The 20,585-nt window shown below is 34.1% G+C and overlaps 3 protein-coding genes and 7 non-coding genes across 13 annotated transcripts; 3 read left to right on the top strand and 7 right to left on the bottom strand.

Annotated features, from left to right (window-relative positions):
* The first annotated feature begins 1,058 nt into the window (after positions 1-1,058).
* On the top strand, positions 1,059-1,209 carry LOC148253559 (U4 spliceosomal RNA). The gene has a single exon (XR_015812949.1). It is a non-coding gene; the product is annotated as a U4 spliceosomal RNA (small nuclear RNA).
* Positions 1,210-1,668: 459 nt separating this feature from the next.
* LOC148253558 (U11 spliceosomal RNA) lies at positions 1,669-1,797 on the top strand. The gene has a single exon (XR_015812975.1). It is a non-coding gene; the product is annotated as a U11 spliceosomal RNA (small nuclear RNA).
* A 1,756-nt stretch (positions 1,798-3,553) lies between these two features.
* Positions 3,554-3,698, bottom strand: LOC148253557 (U4 spliceosomal RNA). The gene has a single exon (XR_015812951.1). It is a non-coding gene; the product is annotated as a U4 spliceosomal RNA (small nuclear RNA).
* A 349-nt stretch (positions 3,699-4,047) lies between these two features.
* Positions 4,048-4,166, bottom strand: LOC148253556 (U5 spliceosomal RNA). The gene has a single exon (XR_015812933.1). It is a non-coding gene; the product is annotated as a U5 spliceosomal RNA (small nuclear RNA).
* A 682-nt stretch (positions 4,167-4,848) lies between these two features.
* Positions 4,849-4,999, bottom strand: LOC148253555 (U4 spliceosomal RNA). Its single transcript, XR_015812950.1, has one exon. It is a non-coding gene; the product is annotated as a U4 spliceosomal RNA (small nuclear RNA).
* A 353-nt stretch (positions 5,000-5,352) lies between these two features.
* Positions 5,353-5,472, bottom strand: LOC148253554 (U5 spliceosomal RNA). Its single transcript, XR_015812932.1, has one exon. It is a non-coding gene; the product is annotated as a U5 spliceosomal RNA (small nuclear RNA).
* Positions 5,473-6,311: 839 nt separating this feature from the next.
* On the bottom strand, positions 6,312-7,832 carry LOC110814912 (NADPH-dependent aldehyde reductase-like protein, chloroplastic). The gene is made up of 2 exons (XM_022042493.2): positions 7,693-7,832; positions 6,312-7,360 (listed from the first exon to the last, which is right to left on the bottom strand). The coding sequence occupies exon 2, from the start codon at positions 7,212-7,214 to the stop codon at positions 6,432-6,434; it is 783 nt and encodes a 260-aa protein (XP_021898185.2). The 5' UTR covers positions 7,215-7,360; positions 7,693-7,832; the 3' UTR covers positions 6,312-6,431.
* LOC110814911 (Pentatricopeptide repeat (PPR) superfamily protein) lies at positions 7,693-12,174 on the bottom strand. 3 transcript variants are annotated; one of them, XM_022042491.2, is made up of 3 exons: positions 11,352-12,173; positions 8,067-11,237; positions 7,693-7,841 (listed from the first exon to the last, which is right to left on the bottom strand). In XM_022042491.2, exons 1-2 carry the CDS (start codon positions 11,487-11,489, stop codon positions 8,160-8,162), a joined length of 3,216 nt encoding a protein of 1,071 aa, XP_021898183.2. In that variant the 5' UTR covers positions 11,490-12,173; the 3' UTR covers positions 7,693-7,841; positions 8,067-8,159. The 3 variants fall into 3 exon arrangements, with proteins under 3 accessions (XP_021898183.2, XP_021898184.2, XP_088078314.1); XM_022042492.2 differs by having other exon boundaries at positions 11,712-12,173; XM_088222188.1 differs by having other exon boundaries at positions 7,693-11,237; positions 11,352-12,174.
* A 203-nt stretch (positions 12,175-12,377) lies between these two features.
* On the bottom strand, positions 12,378-12,497 carry LOC148253553 (U5 spliceosomal RNA). Its single transcript, XR_015812931.1, has one exon. It is a non-coding gene; the product is annotated as a U5 spliceosomal RNA (small nuclear RNA).
* A 2,412-nt stretch (positions 12,498-14,909) lies between these two features.
* ING2 (PHD finger protein-like protein) lies at positions 14,910-18,664 on the top strand. Of its 2 annotated transcripts, XM_022042433.2 has the most exons (7): positions 14,912-15,155; positions 15,255-15,326; positions 15,609-15,823; positions 16,759-16,822; positions 17,153-17,409; positions 17,546-17,584; positions 18,082-18,664. In XM_022042433.2, the coding sequence occupies exons 1-7, from the start codon at positions 15,110-15,112 to the stop codon at positions 18,190-18,192; spliced, it is 804 nt and encodes a 267-aa protein (XP_021898125.1). In that variant the 5' UTR covers positions 14,912-15,109; the 3' UTR covers positions 18,193-18,664. The 2 variants fall into 2 exon arrangements, with proteins under 2 accessions (XP_088078315.1, XP_021898125.1); XM_088222189.1 differs by lacking the exon at positions 17,546-17,584 and having other exon boundaries at positions 14,910-15,155.
* Positions 18,665-20,585: the final 1,921 nt, after the last annotated feature.

Raw genomic sequence — 20,585 nt, 5'->3', positions numbered from 1 at the left:
TCAGTGAGAACTAAATTTAGCTAACTTCAGTAAGAAGTTCATGGCTTCTTCAGAATCTGAAATTGCCAGGGTAAGAGAGAAGAATTAATTGTTTGTTTATGTTTACATTGTCATTAACAACTAATAAACCAACTAGTTAACAACAAATCAATCAGTTTAACAAATAATTATTTATCATGTTTAGAGTTTTGAGTAAGGTTATATAATTAGAACTGTCAGGCTTCGCTCTATATCCATTAACAAACCCTAATTTGCTCTTCCATCAATATTGCAATTGTCATCACTTTAGCTCTAAAAGGTATAGTTTTGTTCGGTAAGCCCTTGAGGCACCGGTATGATACTGGGATTATCTAAATGGTGCAAGAAGAAATTGTTGGCTGGATCATTGAGGACACATTTGCCTGCCATTGTTTGGGAAAAAAAGGAGATTCAGGAAACAAGGTAAAGGTTAAATGATGATCGATAACCAGAGTTATTTTAACTGGAGTTCTTCCTACTCATTTGTTGGGAAGTGAAATTAGCAGAGAGTTAAACATTTACTCTCGAAGAAAAAACAAAAATCTTGTGGCATAAAGGAAATCAGTAGAAGGATCTCCATGCTCTCTCTTTGGGAAAATAACTAAAAAGAATGAAACAAATAATGAAAAGACAAAAGAAGTGATCAAGAAGCTTGCTGAGATTTCAAAATCGCTCTGATACTATATTACTGGGTCAAAAAGCTTGATTCCCATTAATTGAATGTTAATCTATACATAATATGTATTTACATATACATCACCACTGATAACTAACTAATCAAGTAATTAACAACAACAAATCAACCAATTTAACAAATAATTTGTAAGTACCTAATAATTAATCTAACTAATAGAAAAGCCATGAATATGATTAGACTAGAGAGTTTCACAAATAAAAGCATACTTTCCATGACTTTTTAGCTAAAGATTATAAATTACAATATGCGTTTTAGGTAATGGCATATTATCCCACATCAGATGAATAGACGAATGAGTCACCGCGTGTCGTCTACTAGAGGAGAGACGAAGGGATTCTCAAGTATCTTTGCGCTTGGGGCAATGACGCAGCTAGTGAGGTTCTAACCGAGGCGCGTCTATTGCTGGTTGAAAACTATTTCCAAACCCCCTCGAAGGCCTGGGTTTACCCTAGGCCTTCGAGAATTTCTGGAAGGGCTCCCTCCGGGGTAAAGCCCTACAATTTCTTAGTTCAAATTTCTTGTGACTATATGCAGTCGGACTCTTTATCAGCTAAAGTATTTGGATTCAAGCGTCGAAAGATTTGGAAAATTTGTAATTCTCGAAGGAATAGACTTTGGACAAATCATAGATTGGGACGGTATTTTTACCTGTGGGTATAAGAAAATTGGACAAGACTCTTTAGGGATTAAGAGAATTTTAATTAATTTTGGTAAATTTTTCAATGATATATCAAAAGAATGTTTTAATAAAAAATAACTGGCCATGATGAATTCCGATATCAAAAATAAGTAAGACACGACTAGTTCATCTTTTATAGATAAGGAGGTATCGGACTTGGCCTTTACGGATATATTTGATTTTTGGAACGACTACAATCCCACATAGAGAGCAGACATGGATTGAATAGAATGGGTTCTACAATTAATATGGGCCTCAAATGAGATGTCAAAATTAAAAGGGTCGGTTGGCTAAATATGCCACGCTCGCTTCATATTGGGTGAGTGCTGTATGGCTATCAAGACATATGGCCGACATAATTTGTGTAACCTGAAAGGGTTGGCTCGCCCGGCCGACCCTACAACCTTAATCTAATTTTAATCAATTAGCTAAATTAACGAGGAAAATTTTTAAATTTAGTACCACGGAAATAGAACGTAATTTCTAGACTGTTTTTTATTGCAACTTGTAGGTATGTGATCTAATAAAAAACAAATTAACCTCTAAAATTCAAAATCAGCGTCGTAGACTCCATCACGAAGCTGGTTGTGGGATGTTAGAACACACGAAAATCTGAGAGCAATATAAAGGAGCTGGGATAAAAGATGGTTCAGTGTTTCGCTGATGGAATGGTCGAATTTTTGGCTTCCAGTACCTAATATGTCCCACCCAGCGGATGGTGGCAAGCGAGTCTGAGTGCGGGAGGGGACTCGAGGAGATTTGAATGGGACTTTGTTAGGTTTTGGCGAATCACATATCCAAGCCGAGTCCTGACAGACTGGGAGTCAAGATTGTCCAGCAGCCGTATGTTCACTTCATCAGGTATGGACGCCTGATGGAGAAGAGGTTGTCGGCGTCGAGCGGTACCCTCATTTTGTTTGTATCCAAGAGGGATAGTTCTACTTCAGTACCTGGGTTTTTGAAGTCCGTATCTATTCACTGCCGGGGATAGTGTGGAATTAAAAGTGTTCAGAGATAACCCATAAGGAAAACAGCAGTATGGGCATGCGAGTTCGGGTTTCTGGTTTCTCTGTAGGCACTAAATTCACAAAGCTCTGGAGCTTTCCGCATCAGGGCAATGTTATCTTTCTTTTTTTACTGTCCACAAGTCTCAATACTTCCAATATCCCCTTTTTTTCTTCTCCCTGGATGCTTCAATTCACTTCTGTTCGTCTCTTTTTCACCCATGGTTGTAGTTTGGGTCTCAAATTTATGAAGGACCAAATAAACGCCACACGTTTGATAGGGTAAAACAAGTGCTTCAACTCGGAGATCTCGCACGCGTGTGCCAGGTTCGCCGGCAGCTGGTGTCTCTGCCACAGTGGGAGCCATGTGTTCTACTTCTCGCAGGATCAAAGCAGAGAGAGTTATCCATTTTTGGCTCTATGCATATGCGTCGTTGCTGCAAAATCTAGGCACTTGATCCGGTAATGGCAATTCGTGATCTGGAGTATATTCTTCTTTTGCAAGATCTTTTTGTCTAACTCTTTTGCTGGCATTCTCGGGACAAGCACCAGTATAAGATTCTAGAAACGTGGTTTTGTCTGCATGTTTGTTTTGCTGGTGTCTTCTTCCAATTTGGGATGCTGCTTTTCTGATCAGCTCCAATAAGTAGTGGAGGTGCAGATAATCAAATAGCAAAAGGGTTGCAATTTCCTCGTTGGGAGAGGGAAAAAACGAAAGATAGGGAATATAAAACTAGTACTTCTAAGTACTAGGGTAAACTGAGCATCTCAATTGATTTGAACATTTTTGTTCGTCAACCCTCGTTAACGAGACATTGGATGTCAGCTTCAATGCACAAGGTCAGGACCCTAATGCTGAGCCCAGTGTATAAATCAAGTGCTTGCCAAGGTCTTGGCTTTCCTCATTCCATTTTCCAAGCCATCTGTGCACCCACGGTCTGCGCTTTCCTCCCCCTGCTTAAGCCAAAACCTTGGCCTATTGAAGAATCATCAGAGCATTAGGAAACTTTATGCTCTGTGCAATCCTTGTCAATTCATGGGCATGTTTTCTGTCGTAATTCACAAGATCAATCGGCCGTCAATGTGAATAGATGATGGCGGCGTGGAACCCCTTAAAATCAGAAAACGTTTGCAAGTAAAAATTGTAGGGCTTTACCCCTCAGGGAGCCCTTCCAGAAATTCTCGAAGGCCAAGGGTAAAACCCAGACCAAAGAGGGGGTTTGGAAATAGTTTTCAACCAGCAATAGACGCGCCTCGGTTAGAACCTCACTAGCTGCGTCATTGCCCCAAGCGCAAAGATACCGATAACTGATTTCGTCTCCCTTAACGTAGATATGCTAGGCGAGTCGTTTCTTCCACCCTTTCGGTGTGGGATTATGTTCTTGTTACTACCGCATTCTGCAAAAAACACGGCGGCATCAGCTAAACTCCCTTATTACCAATTATTTTTATTGAGACATGGAAAAAAGCGTGCAGTACATTTAACTTGACTACATTTAGTTTTATTATCATATGATTTGAAATAGGACGATAAGAAACAGAAATATTGAGTCTAAATAAAATGTGCATCATAGAGGGCTTTAAGCACAGAGAGCATTAAACCCTGAAGAAATTCTTGTAGAAGATTTGAACTAAATTTGATGGAGGCTATACTCAGCAAGAGTAACCCCCTCCAAAAATTAACGTATGCTGCTTAAAAACGGCGCGTACACGGTATTCTTTAGTAAAAGGCGAAAGAATAGTTCGCACTGTACTCACCGCACAGCTTCGTGAGTTCAATCAAATACGATTCAATCTATTTTGTATGCAGGGGCTTGTATAAAGTTCTGTCTCTACCTGATGTGGGAGTGCATGTTGCAATACTCGCATATTTTTGTAAAATTATTCTAAATATGTTAAAAGCGTTGAATCATTAGATTAGAATAGCCTTTTAATTTACGACAATGTAAATTGTATTATATGATATTTTAAAAAAAATCTAAATTTCTCTTATTATTTACTTTAAAAACATTTCTAAAAACTGTCAATATATTTTTTCCGTTGTGAAAAAAACAGACCTGATAAATTTTTTGTTCTATAAGAAAACTAAAAAAAAAACTACCCAAAAAATTGCATGTCATTTTTGAGTTCTTTTAAATAAAAGCTTAAAATCATAAACTCATAAAATTAATAGTAACAATAAATATATATTGCACAAAAATAGATTTTAAATATTATGCATTCAAATTTCAAAATATGAAAATAAAATTAATGCAATAATTACATAAAATATACAGAGAATTTTAAATATCATTTACTCAAATTTCGTAATACAAAAGAAATTAATATGAAAATATAACACCGTCATTTTGTGGACACACACACACACATAATAGTAGTAGATGATCAAACGATTAAAATTGGAATTGACCCATCTACGGAATAGAAAACGTTTACCACTAAAATTGTAGGGCTTTACCCCGGAGGGAGCCCTTCCAGAAATTCTCCGAGGCCTAGGGCGAACCCAGGCCCAAGAGGGGGTTTGGAAATAGTTTTCAACCAGCAATTGACGCGCCTCGGTTAGAACCTCACTAGCTGCGTCATTGCCCCAAGCGCAAAGATATCGATAACTCCTTCCGTCTCCTTTCTTATAACACGCTAGGCGAATCATTTCCTTTATCCTTCCGGTGTGGGATTTAACTCTTATTTGCATTCATCTCAACTCGCATTACGTATCGCAATGCCGGTAATTGACGCATGGAAAGCATGCACTATGTAGAACTAATGCGTTTATATTATAATTCTTTCAGCTTACTATTAATTCAGTTGAATCATATGATTTGAAAGGACATTCAGATAAATACATAACAGAGATTCAGAGGATCAATGAAATGGACCAGATACACGCTCAGGAAAAAAACACTAACCCTATACACTCCAATGAAGGAGAGAAATATTTAACTCATTTTATAGAGACCACTCTAGCAAGAGTAGCCTCTCCAAAAATTAACGTATGCTGCTTGAAAGCGGCGCGCACACGGTATTCTTTAGTAAAAGGCGAAAGAATAGTTCGCTCTGTGATCACCGCACAGCTCCGTGATTTTCAGCGACGATGATTCAATGCGATTTGTATGCAGGGGCTTGTATTGGGTTTACTGTCTACCCGATGTGGGACGGCACGTCGGGATGTTCACACATCTCTATACAGATACAGATCGTTATTTTAAATATTTTAAAGGGTTGAATCATTTAATTTTATTTTATTGTTTAATTTATAAAATTATTTTTACGAACTGTATTGGTTTTTTTTTTTTTTTTTTTTTTCCATCAGTATTATGCCTGGAAAAAAACATGCCACCTGTTAAATTCTTTTTTTTTTATAAGAAAATTTTAAAAGAAACACACAGCATCTCATTTCTTTAATTTTTTTTCAAATAAAAGCTAGAAATAATAGGTTAGGTTTTATTAATAATAAATATATATTACTTGATGATAAAATTTTAGATATTATTTATTAAAATTTAAACTATAAAAATAAAACTAATTTAATAATTATAATTACATATATTATATAAAAATAAAATTAATATGAAATATCTATTTAAATTTTTAAAATAGAAAAAACAAATTAAAATTCAAGAGAAATAAATTACACTACTTTATATTGACTAATATATACTGTACCACTCTAAATAAAAATATAAAATATAGACAATTGGTATCGTATATCAATATGTACTACCAAATATAATTTTCTTTTAATTTCAGTTAAAGAAATGAATTTTAAAAATTAAAATCAAAATTTACAAATTTAATTTTGTATGTGGTAAGGCATGACATCACATGACTCCTCATTTCCATGAAGTTTGACTAAAATTTATTTATTTATTTATTCCAAAGCATTATATCTAAAGAAGATCAGAAGATTCCAATATAATAAAAATAAATCACCAAGCGACAAGTCTGATGGTGCCTGGTAGGTTCTTAATAAAATCTTTGACGAACAAAGAAGAACCAAACCATAAAAGTAATTGGTCAGAAGAAGAAAAGAAAATTAGATTACAAATCCACCATTAACCCTAATAACCTGACCATTAATCCATTCCCCAGCATCAGTAGCCAAAAATCCCACAATCCCAGACACATCTTTGGGCTCACCAAGCCTGCCTAAAGGGCAAGCATCCACTAATCTCTTCACAGTTTCTTCACTTTTACCTGCAAAGAACAAATCTGTTGCTGTAGGCCCTGGTGCAACACAGTTAGCAGTGATTCCTGTACCCTTTAGCTCCTTAGCAACAATCTTGGTCATCGTCTCCACGGCTGCTTTTGAAGCTGTATATGCTGCATATCCAGGCATGAGTGCCCCAACTGTTGAGGTTGAGATCATTATGATTCTTCCACCACCTCCTCTTACCAATCTATTAGCTGCTTCTTTGCAACAAAGGAAGGCTCCCCTTGTGTTCACATTGAAAATCATGTCCCAATCTTGTACTGTTGTGTTGGCTAGAGTTGGATACTTTGGATCCATTGTTCCTGCACTGTTTACCAGGATATGGACTTTTGAGTTAAAGTCTTGTTCGGTTTTGTCAAAGAGGAGCTTCACCTGATCTGGGTCCGAAACATCAGCTCTGATGGCAACTGCAGAAGGTGGAGCTGAGGAGGTGTTCAGTTCTGATGCTAGGAGATCAGCTTCGGTTGAATTTGATGCATAGTTGATCGCAACTTTTGCTCCAAGGGAGTGGAGGTGAATAGCAATGGCACGACCTATGCCACGTGAAGCACCCGTCACTATTGCTACCCGGTCCTTTAACGGAAGGGAAGAGGAGGGTCTTTCCATGTTTGTTTCCCAGAAATGATGAAGATCTAATGAGTTCTGGAGACAAACAAGTGGTTTATTTATAACTCAAAAGAGTTTTTTCTACTTCTCGAGTTATTTTATTCAATCCACAAAGCATCACGATGCCAAAATTGCCCTGTATTTTCCTACATATGAAACAAGATAAGGTCAGTTCGGTCATAATATTAAATGAATGGACCAAAGGAAAAGTTGAATGCCATGTTCCAAAGTCTCTTTTTCTGATGTCAGCAATGACATAAATGTCTGAATACTAAATAATATACAACAATGAGGCATTGCCTTAATTCTTCCTAACCATATGAGTAGGTAAGGTCCCTATTACGGTTTACTTCCATAGCATGGGATTGCAATAAATTCAAAACTTTATGCAATTTATTTGTAAATTTAAACTTATTTCAATGAGAATAATTTATAAATTGCATTAGAATGACAAAAAAAATCATCCGAAATTTGTTACCTCAATTCATTCTTTCTTTTAAGTGTGGCTAAGTATTCTATGCGTCTCCATGTGCATGCTTGTTGGATCCATCCATCCCTGTGTGGAAAGAGAAGAGAAGTAAAGAGAACCAGAGGCCTTACAGCCATGATGATCACTTCCCTGCTTCCCTGGATCAGACTCAACTCATGTCAGCAACATTAAGGTTTTTACTACTACTGCCAACCGAAAAAGAAAAGCAAAAGAAGAGAAGGAAACAATTTGAGAAGATTCAGGATATTCAGTGATGGATCCAATAAACACAGTATCAACTCGAAAATAAACTACAAAGATCATTAATCAAAATCTCCCAATCACCAAAGAAAACATCATGAATCAAGTGATTGAGTCCTTACCACATTATTCAGAGATATTTTTCTGGGCAAGGAGGCTTTCATCTTTGATACTCGCTCCAAATTTCCTTCAATATATCTTCCTGCAGACTTAACTTACCAGTAGTCTCTACATGAACAAATACCACCTTCAAAATGATGAAAACGGTATGTATCCCTTACTACAATAGCTCGATTTGATATTTTTGACACAAACTTAATCCAGTTATGACAGTCATTACATACGCGGAGATTCTTAATTACACGTACAGGCATTCCTCTAGACAAGCTAAGGAGTCCAAAAGCAATAGCTAATTTCTCACTGTGTGTGGACATAATCGGGTCTTTTTGTCCTTGCTCTACTTCATTAGAAAGGCTAGAATAATCCTGCACATAACCAATTTCAGCTGCCCGTTTATTCAGATCCCCTATGTACTCATATATCTTATCTGCTAATGGATGGAGCTGATCACCAACAAAGAATGCATGAACTGAGTTCTTAACCTCAATCCAGCTACGACCAGCTTCTTTCTTTACACCCCTCTCTTTCATCATTTGCCTCGTTCGATTCCTAGCATCCCAATTTCCAGTCACAGCATATATATTTGATAGAAGAACATAAGTTGCCGAGTCTTCAGGTTCTAATCCTAGAAGATGACTGGCAGCATATTCTCCAATTTTCATATTCTTATTAATTATACAAGCACTTAACAAGGTCCTCCAAACATTAGCATCTGGTTCTACTGGCATTTCCTCTATAAATTTTTTTGCACGGGTCAAAAGACCAGCCCTACCTAACAGATCCACAACACAAACGTAATGGTTAGGCTCAGGTACCAAGCCATGCTCTTTGGTCATGGATGCAAAGTAGCTAAGTCCCTTGTTCACAAAACCTGCATGGCTACAAGCAGATAAAACTCCCACAAAAGTAACATGGTTTGGAGTAACATCAAGTTGCTTCATCTTTTCAAAAAGATCAAGTGCTTCAACGCCAAACCCATGTTGAGAATAGCCTGTTATCATGGCATTCCAAGAAACTTGATTTTTCCCAGGCATTTCAAAGAACTGTCTTTTTGCATCAGCAATACCACCACATTTTGAATACAATGTGATCAAAGCATTAGAAGCTTCGATTTCTAGATCACATCCCCTTTTAATGACCATGGCATGGATCTGCTTCCCTTGTTTAATATCTGCTATATTAGCAGCAGCACTAATTGTGGAGCAAAATGTAAATAAATTAGCTTCTATACCAGCTTTGTTCATTTTAGCAAAGGTCTGCAATGCTTCTTCACAGTATCCACCTTGTGCAAGTCCTGATATTAGTGAATTCCATGATATATTGTCTTTAGCTTCAATTTTCTCAAATGCTAGGTATGCTTCATGTTTTTTACCACATCTAGAATAAAGACTAACAAGTGAATTTCCAATTGAAGGATCGTTTGAGTAACCAGCAACACATGATTGAGCGTGAAGTTGTTGTCCCTGATTGAAGGCCTGAAGACCAGCACATGCACTGATTGCACTTGAAAATCCTATGTTGTCACATTGGATCCCTCGGCTAAGCATTTCTCCAAAAAGCTTAAGGGCCTCAGCAAACAAATAATGCTGTGTATACCCTGCAATCATAGCTGTCCAAGATACTATATCTTCCTCTCCAAGTCTTCTGAGAATTCCATAGGCAGTATCTAGTTGGCCAAGCTTGGCATACATACCTATGAGCACACTACAGACATAAACATTAAACTGAAACCCGGTTTTTATAGCTTGACTATGGATCTGCTTACCCAACTCAAGAGCTCCCAAAGAAGTGCAAGTTCTCAAAATACTAGGATAGGTAAACTGATTTGGGATAACACCTTCAACCAGCATCTGTCTGAAAATCCTAAATGACTCGTCCAGATTTTCCAACTGCCCATAAGCAACTAGCATCACATTCCATAAAACCACATTTCCAGTTTCTGTCGTAAGGAAGAACTCATGAGCGGTTTCTATTTCAAAGCATTTCACATACAGATCAAGAAGAGAACCTTCAATAATAATGTCTGAAGACATTCCCAATTTAATTACAAAAGAATGGAGTTGCTGCCCCTTAATAAGAGCTCCAATTGATGCGCAGGCACTCAAGAGACATGCAACCGTGATACAATCTGGTTTCAAGCTGTCAAGCTGCATTTCCTCAAACAACTTCATAGCTCTATTACCATATCCGTATTGAGCTAGCCCAGAGATGAGTGAATTATAAGTAACTGAATCTTTTTCCCACATGTTGCAAAATATTTGTTCAGCTGATATTAAATTCCCCAAGCGGGAGTAGAATGTAACAAGTGCATTGCACACATATGTTTCAGAAGAAAATCCAAACTTAAAAACAAGGCCATGAATCTGGTCACCCACATCAAAGGACTCTATTTTGGTGCAAGCACTTAAAACACTCGAGAAAGTATATGGAGTAGGTAAAATTCCCGATGCATGCATATCACAGAATAGGCGAATAGCATCTTCCTCAAATCCGTTCTGAGAAAGACCAGAAATCATGGCCACCCAAGAAACTTTATCCTTGAGATATAATTTGTCAAAAACCTTCCTGGCAGAATTTATATATCCATTTTTGGAGTATAAATCAATTAAGGGGTTGCATATAAGTGTGCTAGCACCAAAACCATGGCGTATAATTCTACCATGAATCTGCTCAACAAAGTCAAATGCAACAAGACTCCTTAAAACGGCGGCGAAAGTACTCTCGTTGGGATTCACATTGTTCTCGACCACCATCCGAGAAAACAAATCAAACACCTTACCAGTCAATTTCTTTGCAAGAAACGCAGCAATCATCTTATTCCATGAAAACACATTTCTAGTTGGCATATCATCGAAAACCTTGAGTGCACCATCTAAGTCACCTAAAGCAAGATAAAAATCAATCAATTTATCACATAGAGAATATTCTCTGTCGAAACCCAACTTCAAAATCTTCCCATGGAGCCTGTTGCCATCTTCCAATGAACATCCTTCTAAGAGCAAAAGAAAAGTCTGATAATTCCCACGAATTCCACGCTCCTCCATGAAATTTAAAAAGTCAATTCCTTTTGGATAGCCTTCATTTTCTTGGCCAGATAAGTCTTCAAACGAGCGACAAGTTGCCGTCGTAGCAAAACAAGCTAATCTCAATCTACCCCAATCTCCACAAAAACACTGCAATGAATCCCAAGAAAATAATTAAAGAATTATAACCATAGAAACATATATTCACGCAAAAGACATACTATACTTGGGAGTTTAATCATCGAACAGATAATCCAGCATTACCCTTTGAAATTTCTGGGCGTTTTTAATATTAATTTCGGCGTTGAATTTACTCGTCAATCGACTATATTTCAAAAATGAAAACGACCCACAACGAGAAACTGCGTAAGAAACCATGGATTCTAGGATTTGAAGAAACATTCAAGTGTAAAGAGAAACAGAGAGGTCTTCATATCATGAACTTGGACTGCAAGCTAACATCCTTCATGTAAGCATTCGAGTCTTTCCAACATTAGTTAAATTGGCGGCCAGCTCCGTCATTAAAAAAATGGCGGCCTGCTCTGTGAAATAGCAATAACTTCCTCTGGAAAGAAAATTAAAGATATAGTTAATTTTTACTTCATGTATCCTTATCAACCTTACTTTGTTTATGTGGTGCCGAAGATCCATGATTCTGTGAATTTAACAGACGATGGAATTTGTAATATATCCTGCGTATCGTCATTTCTCGTGATGCCACTAGGCGAGTCGTTTCTTTTATCCTCTGGATGTAGGATTTTACTCTTACTCGTATATGACGTTTTATCTTCTTTGAATTGGGTGCCATCAGCTCAACTTGCATGCTAATTACCAATTATGTTGATTGAGACATGGAGAGCGTGCAGCAATTTACCAAATCCACGACCTCCTTAATTGAACGTTAGATAGCTTATTTTAACTAATTTGATAAGAGGCTTTACTCGAACTAGCAGCCCCTCCAAAAGGCGAAAGAATAATTCGCTCTGTGCTCACCGTACAACTGCACAGATTTAAGGGAGGATGATGTAATGCAATTTGTTTGCGGGGGCATCTACTGCGTTTATTGCGTATCCGATGTGGGAGATTATAGATTTTTAAGACTTATATTGTCTTATAACAACCTTTTTATTTAATTTTAAGTTGTATTTGGATGTTCAAAAACACATTTTATTTTATTATCTACTTCCAAAAAGCAAATGTATTTGATCATAAAATAGAATTGGTAAACGACAACCTCACGATACAATTAAAGAGCACGAAAATTTAGAATTTGAACATAATTTGTCAGAGACCACTCTAACAAGAGTAGCCTCTCCAAAAATTAACGTATGCTGCTTAAAAGCGGCGCGCACACGGTATTCTTTAGTAAAAGGCGAAAGAATAGTTCGCTTTGTACTCACCGCACAGCTCCGTGAGTTTTGGCAGCTGTGGTTCAATGCAATTTGTATGCAGGGGCTTGTATTGCGTTTACAGTCTACCCGATGTGGGACTGCATGTCGCGATGCTCACATATCTCTTATACAGATATAGATCGTTATTTTAAATATTTTTAAAGGGTTGAATCATTTTATAATTAGAACAAACCTTTTTAAATTACGTCAAATTAAATTCTATTTCGATATTTAAAAAATTTATGCTAATTTATTTTATTGTTTAATTTATTGTATTTTTTTCCATCAGTATTATACATCATGGATCAAGTGATTGAGTCCTTACCGCATTCTTAAGAGAGACTTTTCTGAGCTGAGATTGTACATTATAACAAAAAATTTAAAATATAGTTACTAATATATAATAATATCTACTAATTATATATATTAATTTAAATATATATATATACATGCATATATAATTAGTCAAGTTCAAATAAGTTTTGAAATATTAAACACGAAACTTCTCATATTTCTTGTCAACTCGAACTTGATACGACTAGAACATACATTTAAACAAAAAAATCATATCAAATTGTATTTAGTCAAATTGGATTAAATAGGTTCGAATTTAAAATACATTCCTTACCTAAGTTTCTAATTATAATTGAAGTAATTTTTCATTGGTGCAACGAGTTATAGAGCATCGGGCCCCTTTGTCTTTTTCCTTCTCGACTTTTTCTTCTTTTTTCTTCTTCCTTCGAGTCAATGAAAAACTTTTATTCACTCTCAACCTCGATTGGAGCTCGTTTTTTACGCATGCTTCTTCCAAGTCATTGCATAAGATCTTCATTTTCTCCGTTTTTAGCTTTTTCTTTTTTACGACATCATATAGATCTTTCCCCTCATTTTTTATTTATTTACGTCTTCGTTTATCGAGCCAAATACTTTTGTTTCTTTTTTTTAGATGATTTTTTCAGTCATCTTTAATCTTCTTTATTGTTCTTGTAGCCAGAAGAAGAAATGTAAAAAAAAAAACATTCAAAATGATTCATTTTAGATATGCAGCTTAGGTTGGATTTAACTTTTTTGTTTGAGTCAATTCATTTATTTGTTAATACTGAGCTTACTTATTAGATTAATATCAATCTAAAAAATAATAATTTTTTAATAAATTTTGACATAATTCATGACTTAAATTTTTTCTTATAGAATAAAAATTTCATTGATCATTTGATATAATTATTATGCTTAGTGTGCGATTCGTTAATTTTTTTATTTTTATTTTTATTTTTATTATTAGAATTAAAAAAAATAAACTGAACTATAATTATATTGTGAACTAATAGTTATAGCAAATACGAATAAATAACAATACGCATTATATACATCCAAAGAATGAGTCAAGATATAATATCATCGTAGCAACTAATTTTTTGTTCACAAAAAAAAAAAAAGAAACTTAATTATAAGTTGTGAAGCAAAATAGAAAAGTATGCAGAAAAATAAAAGTACTAGAGAAAGAGAAAAAAAAAACAAATATTAAAGATATATGATTTCAATATGTAAGGTCTATGAGATCATCTCCTAAACGACAATGTAATAAATTGTCAATATAGATTCATGTATAATTATAAATCTTCAATTATTTTTTATATCTAATCTATTCTTTTTATTTTTTTATTGTTAAAAGAAAAATAAAATAAAATATAGTATAATAATATTATTTATATTTATATTAATACTAATATTACTTATATAATAATAGTAATAATAATAATAACGACATTCTTTGCAATTATGAAACATTTTAGTTTTTATAATTATTGTGTTTCCAAATTTCATCATCATTATTGTTATTATATTCATTACTTATATATGTATTTTTTTTATTTTTTTATTTTATTTATTGATATAAAAAAATTAAAATATGATATACTAAAAATTAAAATAAATCATATATAAAAAAATACGATATTAAAAAATTTTTAAAATGGGGCTCACAATATTAGGAGAGTCCTTTATCGACATATTTGAATTATTTATTAGAAAAAAAAAATTTAATTAATTATTCATAACTTAATATGAAAATCATAACTTAAAAATTTTAGTAGTATATATTTTGATTATTACATAAATGATAATTTATTAAATGTTTTAAAAAAATATAATTTAACAATTAGTTTGTCATTAATGTTGAATAATATAGCTTTTATTCTAAATATTTTTAAATATTTATTTTTGCATTAAACAAACAAAAAAACAGGAAAGAGTTAAAAACATAATTAAACCAAAAAAATATTTTATATAAAAATACGAGTGGAAAGGTCATTAAAAAGAAATATTATATTAATTTGATAAAATGAAGGGGCCCACATTCTTGGGGAAGTCCCCGCGTACATAACGGTCAAAACCTTTTTGATACGCTCTTCATGGGAACTGCCCTGAACCCACTGTTATTTACCAAGAGATGTCCTCCCTCCCATCAGGCAAGGAAAAAGCAACGTAAAACGACGCCGTTCAATCCTCCTCTCCCTCTCGTTTTTAAACCAGAAAACGAAAAATCAAAAACAAATCGAAAAAAAAAAAAAATCCCTCCGACCCTCGCAGCGGAACCCTAGAACCAGAAATTCTTATTGACAGGAACAAAGGATGGCCATCGCACGAACCGGAGTCTATGTTGACGATTACCTGGAGTGTATGTTTCCCTAAGATTCCTAGAATTGTTGTTCTTTTTTTTTTTAATATATTTTTAAGTTCTCATTTTTGGGGTGTCAACTTTTTTAAATTGCAACAGATGCAAGTACATTGCCTGCTGAGCTGCAGAGACTCCTCAATACTGTCCGGGAACTCGATGAGCGATCCCAGTGTAAGATATACTTTAAATATGTATATGCAAATTACTTCTTCACATGCTTATATATATGGTTTTGTAGGTATATAGTGTTATAATCTTGTTTTTAGTTGTTTTTATTTTGTTATAAGATGTTATTTTTGTTATATATATGCATTTCCATCTTTCTGTAAGTTTGTGTCTCATGAATGTATTTATTGTATGCCTCTGTAAGTAAATATAATTTGTATATATTTCTATGTATTGTTCTTTGTGTAAGTGTTGGAAATTTTAATTGATTATGATATATATCTGAAGCAATGATAAACCAAACAAGGCAACAGACAAAGTATTGCTTGGGATTGGCATCACAGAATTCCAAGAAAGGGAATGGTAATAGTGGTAATTACCATAATGGTTATGAAGACGATGAAACAATTGAGAAAATACGGAAAGAAATCGAGGCTAGTCAGGAAAGTGCTCTGAGTTTGTGTACAGAGAAGGTTTTGTTGGCACGGCAAGCCTATGACCTTGTAAGCTGCATTTTTGTCAATGGCTTCTTTATGATTTATTCTTATGTATATTTGCTTTTTTGGAATTCTTTATGTTGATTATTCTATATGATGATTTCCATATATGACTTTCTCCCTGTATGGTATTGAAGCTTAGGCTGTAGGTATGCTTTTTATTGCACCTTCTGTGAGTATGTATTTGTTGTTGAGCAAATACGGAACTGTTCTAGTTAGCTTGATTTGGTTACTTTCCTCTCCGAGAATAAGGAACTGGTTTGAAATTGCCCTCAGGCTAGGCGCCTCTTTAAAATGGCTCAGAAGCAAAAAGAGAAAAAAGCAATTGTCTTAGCATGTGGTCGAGAAGTAACTTGACGTCAGTTTGGTTTCATCTATAACTGCATGATTGTTTGACGGAAAGCTTTATGGTTTTGCCTTGCTCGGAAGCAATCTAACATCTTAGTAATGTATAGCATTCACACAAACATGTGTGATAGTGAAAGTTTTTAGGTGTAATTAGCTTCTGCTGGAGTCTTCTTTGTTTAGAGGTTGAAATCCTGACAAATTCCAGGAATTTTTCTTGATGATTCAGTATGTAATTCATGCACTCCTATCTTTGAATGCTATGCTGTAGATGGCTTAAGGCATATTAGTTGCATAGGGTCTTGCACCATCAAATTTTATCTGGTACAAGTTACCCAAAATTTAAGGATTTGGTACATTTTCTCTGGAATATCTTGTAATGTTGCATTGATATACCTAATTCTTCAGGTGAAATTCTATGGCTTGTTCTGTATCATCATTCAAGCATCATAATCCTATATCATCAGCTCAAGCACACAAATGCAGCTGCTATGGCTTTATTTTATGGGTTCCTTTTTGAGCAGTGCTCTGGGCTTATTGCAACCAGTTATAATTAGTGCTAACAGAAAGTTTCCATTTTCTGGTATCTCTTTCAGATAGATAGCCATGTAAAACGTCTTGATGAAGATCTCAACAACTTTGCAGAAGATCTAAAGCAAGGTAGGTTAAATGCAATAAACAAGGTTTTATTTTGCTTGTATTCACTCTACTACATGTCAAAATCCAGGGGCACTGCAAACTTAGTTTGTTATGTGACTCAGTAAGTCTGTGCAAGCAAAATATGAATCTCATTCTTGAAACTCAATAAATTTATATTCCATTATTGCACAGTGACACAAGACAGTAAATTGATCCTGGCACTCAAAAAATGGCCTGGTAAAAAAGAGAGTTTGACTGCTTAATATGTTGAGAGTATAAAAATTGTTTTAGCTTTGAAATGACAGTTTGGGGTAGTTTGCCTTATGTTCTCATTCTGTTTCCAACTTTTAGAGGGAAAAATACCTCCAGATGAACCTGCTATTCTTCCTCCGTTGCCTATAGTACCAAAAGCTGAAAAGCGCAAGTCCTTTTATGGAACACCTCAATCAAAAAAGATAGATTATAGAGATAGAGAATGGGATCGAGAGCGTGATAGGGATTTTGAGCTAATGCCTCCTCCAGGAAGCCATAAAAAGGATTTTGCTACACCTGCTGATGTTGATCAGCCTATTGACCCCAATGAACCTACTTACTGTGTCTGTCATCAGGTAATGTTTTCTGCGCGACAATTTTTCTTTCTTTTTCAGGAAAATAAGTTAACGTACATCCTGTTTAGTTTTTTTTTTTTTGGCGAGAATTTGGTATGAAACTGAAGTGCTGTAATGTAATTTTCATGACCATCAGGTGTCATTTGGAGATATGATCGCCTGTGACAATGAAAATGTGAGTTTACTAAGTTGATTTTCTTCCTCTTATTTTCTGCTCCATTTCCTTCATTTCAGTTCACATTCAAGCATTGGATACTAAAGATTTTCAAAGTAAATTAAGATTGCAATACATGTTATTACAATCATATTGATCAGGAGTTTAGGATGGACCAACCTCTTTTTTCCTTCCCCACTTGACTTTTGTTAGCCGCACGAGGGAGAATTCCAGCTAAATGTTAAGCCGTGGGAATTTTTTAGAAGCTACCACAACGAAGTTTTTGAAATTTTTTTCTTGTTGTTTCAGTTACCATATTTTGGCTTTTAAAAGAAAATCCTTTGCTTGTTTCTTAATCTTTCTTTGTCAAGAAGATCTTGAAAATGAAATATTGTTTCTATCTCACATAACTGAAGGTTATTTTCAAGAATGTCGTTTATGTAATCCCTGTTTTCTCAGAAGAAATGTTCATTTTGAAGGCACTTGTTAATTTACACGAATGCTTCATTTTTCAACAGTGCCAAGGAGGTGAATGGTTCCATTACTCGTGCGTTGGACTGACACCAGAGACAAGATTCAAAGGAAAATGGTTTTGTCCAACCTGTAGACTTCTGCCACAAGGTCAATAAATTGTGTCTGCCATCTTGGTACCATAAAGTTTTCATTATCAACAGTTCAGCATCTTCTTCCTACAGAAAGGTAGAAAAGTTGGCATGACAAATTGGCCAATAAGGTTTGCCCGACTATCTGGTCTCACATTAAGTCGTATGTCCTTCTGCAATAAAGGAAGAAGAATCATCTCCACTTTCTGCTAGGCTTTAAAATGCTGACCAAGTTATCTGGTCTTTTATTGGGTAACAAATAGTTGCTGCTTGAGGAGTTCTAAGAAGGGAGAAAATGAACTAACTAGGAAACAAAGTGAAAGTTGTGGGTTCCATTATACTGTAGCGAATTTTTCATTTTCTTGATGAGAATTTTTTAAGAGCTCCATTCTCTTTGTGTAAGTTGTAAGTTCCACGTTCGTTATTGCTGCAACGTCATAAAAACCCATGTGTGTAGTTTTTTGATTAAATATCACAGAAACTTGAATTTATTCCGAAATACATGTCATAGCACATCATTTAATTTCCTTTTCTAAATTGCATATCTTGTTGTCAAAATTACCTTTTAGGAACTATTGAAATTTGTTTTAGAAGTGAAGATTGTTAGCCAAATAAAGAAATGTCGGTTTCTGTTTATTTGAGTCCCGGGAAGCTGAATTTATGATCATTTGATGGAAAGCAAGATACTTCGACACACCTCGAGGAAGAAATCTAAAGTTCCTTGGGTACACATGAACTCCCCATAACTTGTGTTTTCTTTTACCAATAGATTTTGTTTGACAATGAAGTTTAGTTGGTGAAAATTAGTGTAAATTTAGTGGTATAGGAGTAGGTTTTTGTGAAATCCCTATGACAACAATAGTAGGTAGTTTAAAACAATGCCAAGTACTTTGATTTGTTTTGGTCGCTTGTTCCTTTAGACTGGATTATCTTGGCTTATGAGATGCCTTCTGGAAAAACATTGAAGAAAGATTATGGATGATATGGTGGATTATTAGTTGAAGTATAGTATTACTTTGATTTATTACTCTTACTGTTCTAGTTTAAGCAAGTGCTCCACTAAAGACAAAATTGAACTAAATGCAGATTTCTTTTTTCTTTTTTTTTTTTTGGTATTTTTTTTTTCAAACATAGTCTTAAATTTATTAAAAGGTAATAAAAAAAATCATACGAGATTCATAAATTTTTATTTTTAATGATAATTCACAAATAAATTTTATAAAATTTATGTACTTATACTATAAATGTTTTTAACAAATATTTAATCGCAATTTTATTAGAATATAATTTGATGTCATACGTATGGCTATTATTGAATAAGAAATTCATTTTGTAAATAAAATTCGATAAATGTTTTCAATTATTGATAGATAATTTATATTTATATTTATATAATAATAATTTTACAAATTACCCATAAAGGTTTGGTGAAAATCTTCTTATAAGAAGAAAGAAAACCTTAACTTATAGTTTAGGAAAAAACAAAATAAATTAGAGTGAATATCGTCAAGCCTTTATAGGGAAGGGTCTTCTTGAGATTATGCATCTTGTGGAGATCTAATATGATATTAGAAATTAAATACCTGAAAAAAAAATCATAATTTAAGGGATTATAATTTTAATATATAGTTGAAATAAATAAACTTCAAATAATTGTGGACATCTAAAATTTTACATTTTATGTTATAATTATTTTAAATTTTAAAATATATTTTGTGTGCAATTTGATGAGTGCATTTTAAATTTATCAAATTCGAGGAGATATAGAAATAAATATTAGAATTTAAAAAAAAAAATCATGATGATTTTATGTTATTCATAATAAATTAGTAATATATATATTTTCGACAATTTTATAATGATAATACATTTTAAAATAAAAAATCAGATTCAACTTCTTAATTTTTTATAAAAAGATATTGGATGTACTAAAAATTTAACAAAAATATTAAAAAAATAATAATTTAAATTTTTTGTTGGTTGGCATATAGTATTTAAGTTAAAAAAAAAAAAAAACTTATTAGCTGTTTGCAAACACTTCTAAATGAAAAAAAAAAAAAAATTACATTTCAAAAGAATAAATTTCCAATAAATAAATTAAATTTTTTAAAAGACAAAAAAAATTTGAAAAACCGTTTATCGTTATTCGTTTGTATCGGAAAGAAAAGGGCATTATCGTCCAATCATTCAAGCAGGCAATGGGCCCCACCTAAAGAAGGGATAGCGGTGGAAATAAATAGAAGGATTTGAATTTCAACGAATATTCCCGACGCTTTGGTTTAACAGACAGCTCCGGCGAAAAGGCAAGCTTTCTTGAAGTTTCGATTCTCTGTGGAGTTTCTGATGCTCATTGCTCGTCAACAGGAATTGGTAAATGTCCGTCTCTTGATTTTGGTTTCTTCTCTGTGATTTCAGTTAGA

This window comes from Carica papaya, chromosome 6 (assembly GCF_054855325.1).
Source record: "Carica papaya isolate Zhongbai chromosome 6, ASM5485532v1, whole genome shotgun sequence".
Lineage (NCBI taxonomy): Eukaryota > Viridiplantae > Streptophyta > Magnoliopsida > Brassicales > Caricaceae > Carica > Carica papaya.
The sequence above is the reverse complement of the archived record's forward strand: the minus strand, read 5'-3'. Positions and strand labels throughout refer to the sequence as shown.

What these genes read in the sequence shown, in the direction of transcription:
- LOC110814912 (XM_022042493.2), bottom strand. Translation starts at nt 7,214, where the DNA reads ATGGAAAGACCCTCCTCTTCCCTTCCGTTAAAGGACCGGGTAGCAATA.
- LOC110814911 (XM_088222188.1), bottom strand. Translation starts at nt 11,489, where the DNA reads ATGTTTCTTCAAATCCTAGAATCCATGGTTTCTTACGCAGTTTCTCGT. An exon ending in ACGCCCAGAAATTTCAAAGG is followed by an intron (nt 11,238 to 11,351) that starts GTAATGCTGGAT and finishes GATTCATTGCAG; the next exon opens with TGTTTTTGTGGAGATTGGGG.
- ING2 (XM_022042433.2), top strand. Translation starts at nt 15,110, where the DNA reads ATGGCCATCGCACGAACCGGAGTCTATGTTGACGATTACCTGGAGT. An exon ending in ACTCGATGAGCGATCCCAGT is followed by an intron (nt 15,327 to 15,608) that starts GTAAGATATACT and finishes ATATATCTGAAG; the next exon opens with CAATGATAAACCAAACAAGG. An exon ending in TGCAGAAGATCTAAAGCAAG is followed by an intron (nt 16,823 to 17,152) that starts GTAGGTTAAATG and finishes TCCAACTTTTAG; the next exon opens with AGGGAAAAATACCTCCAGAT.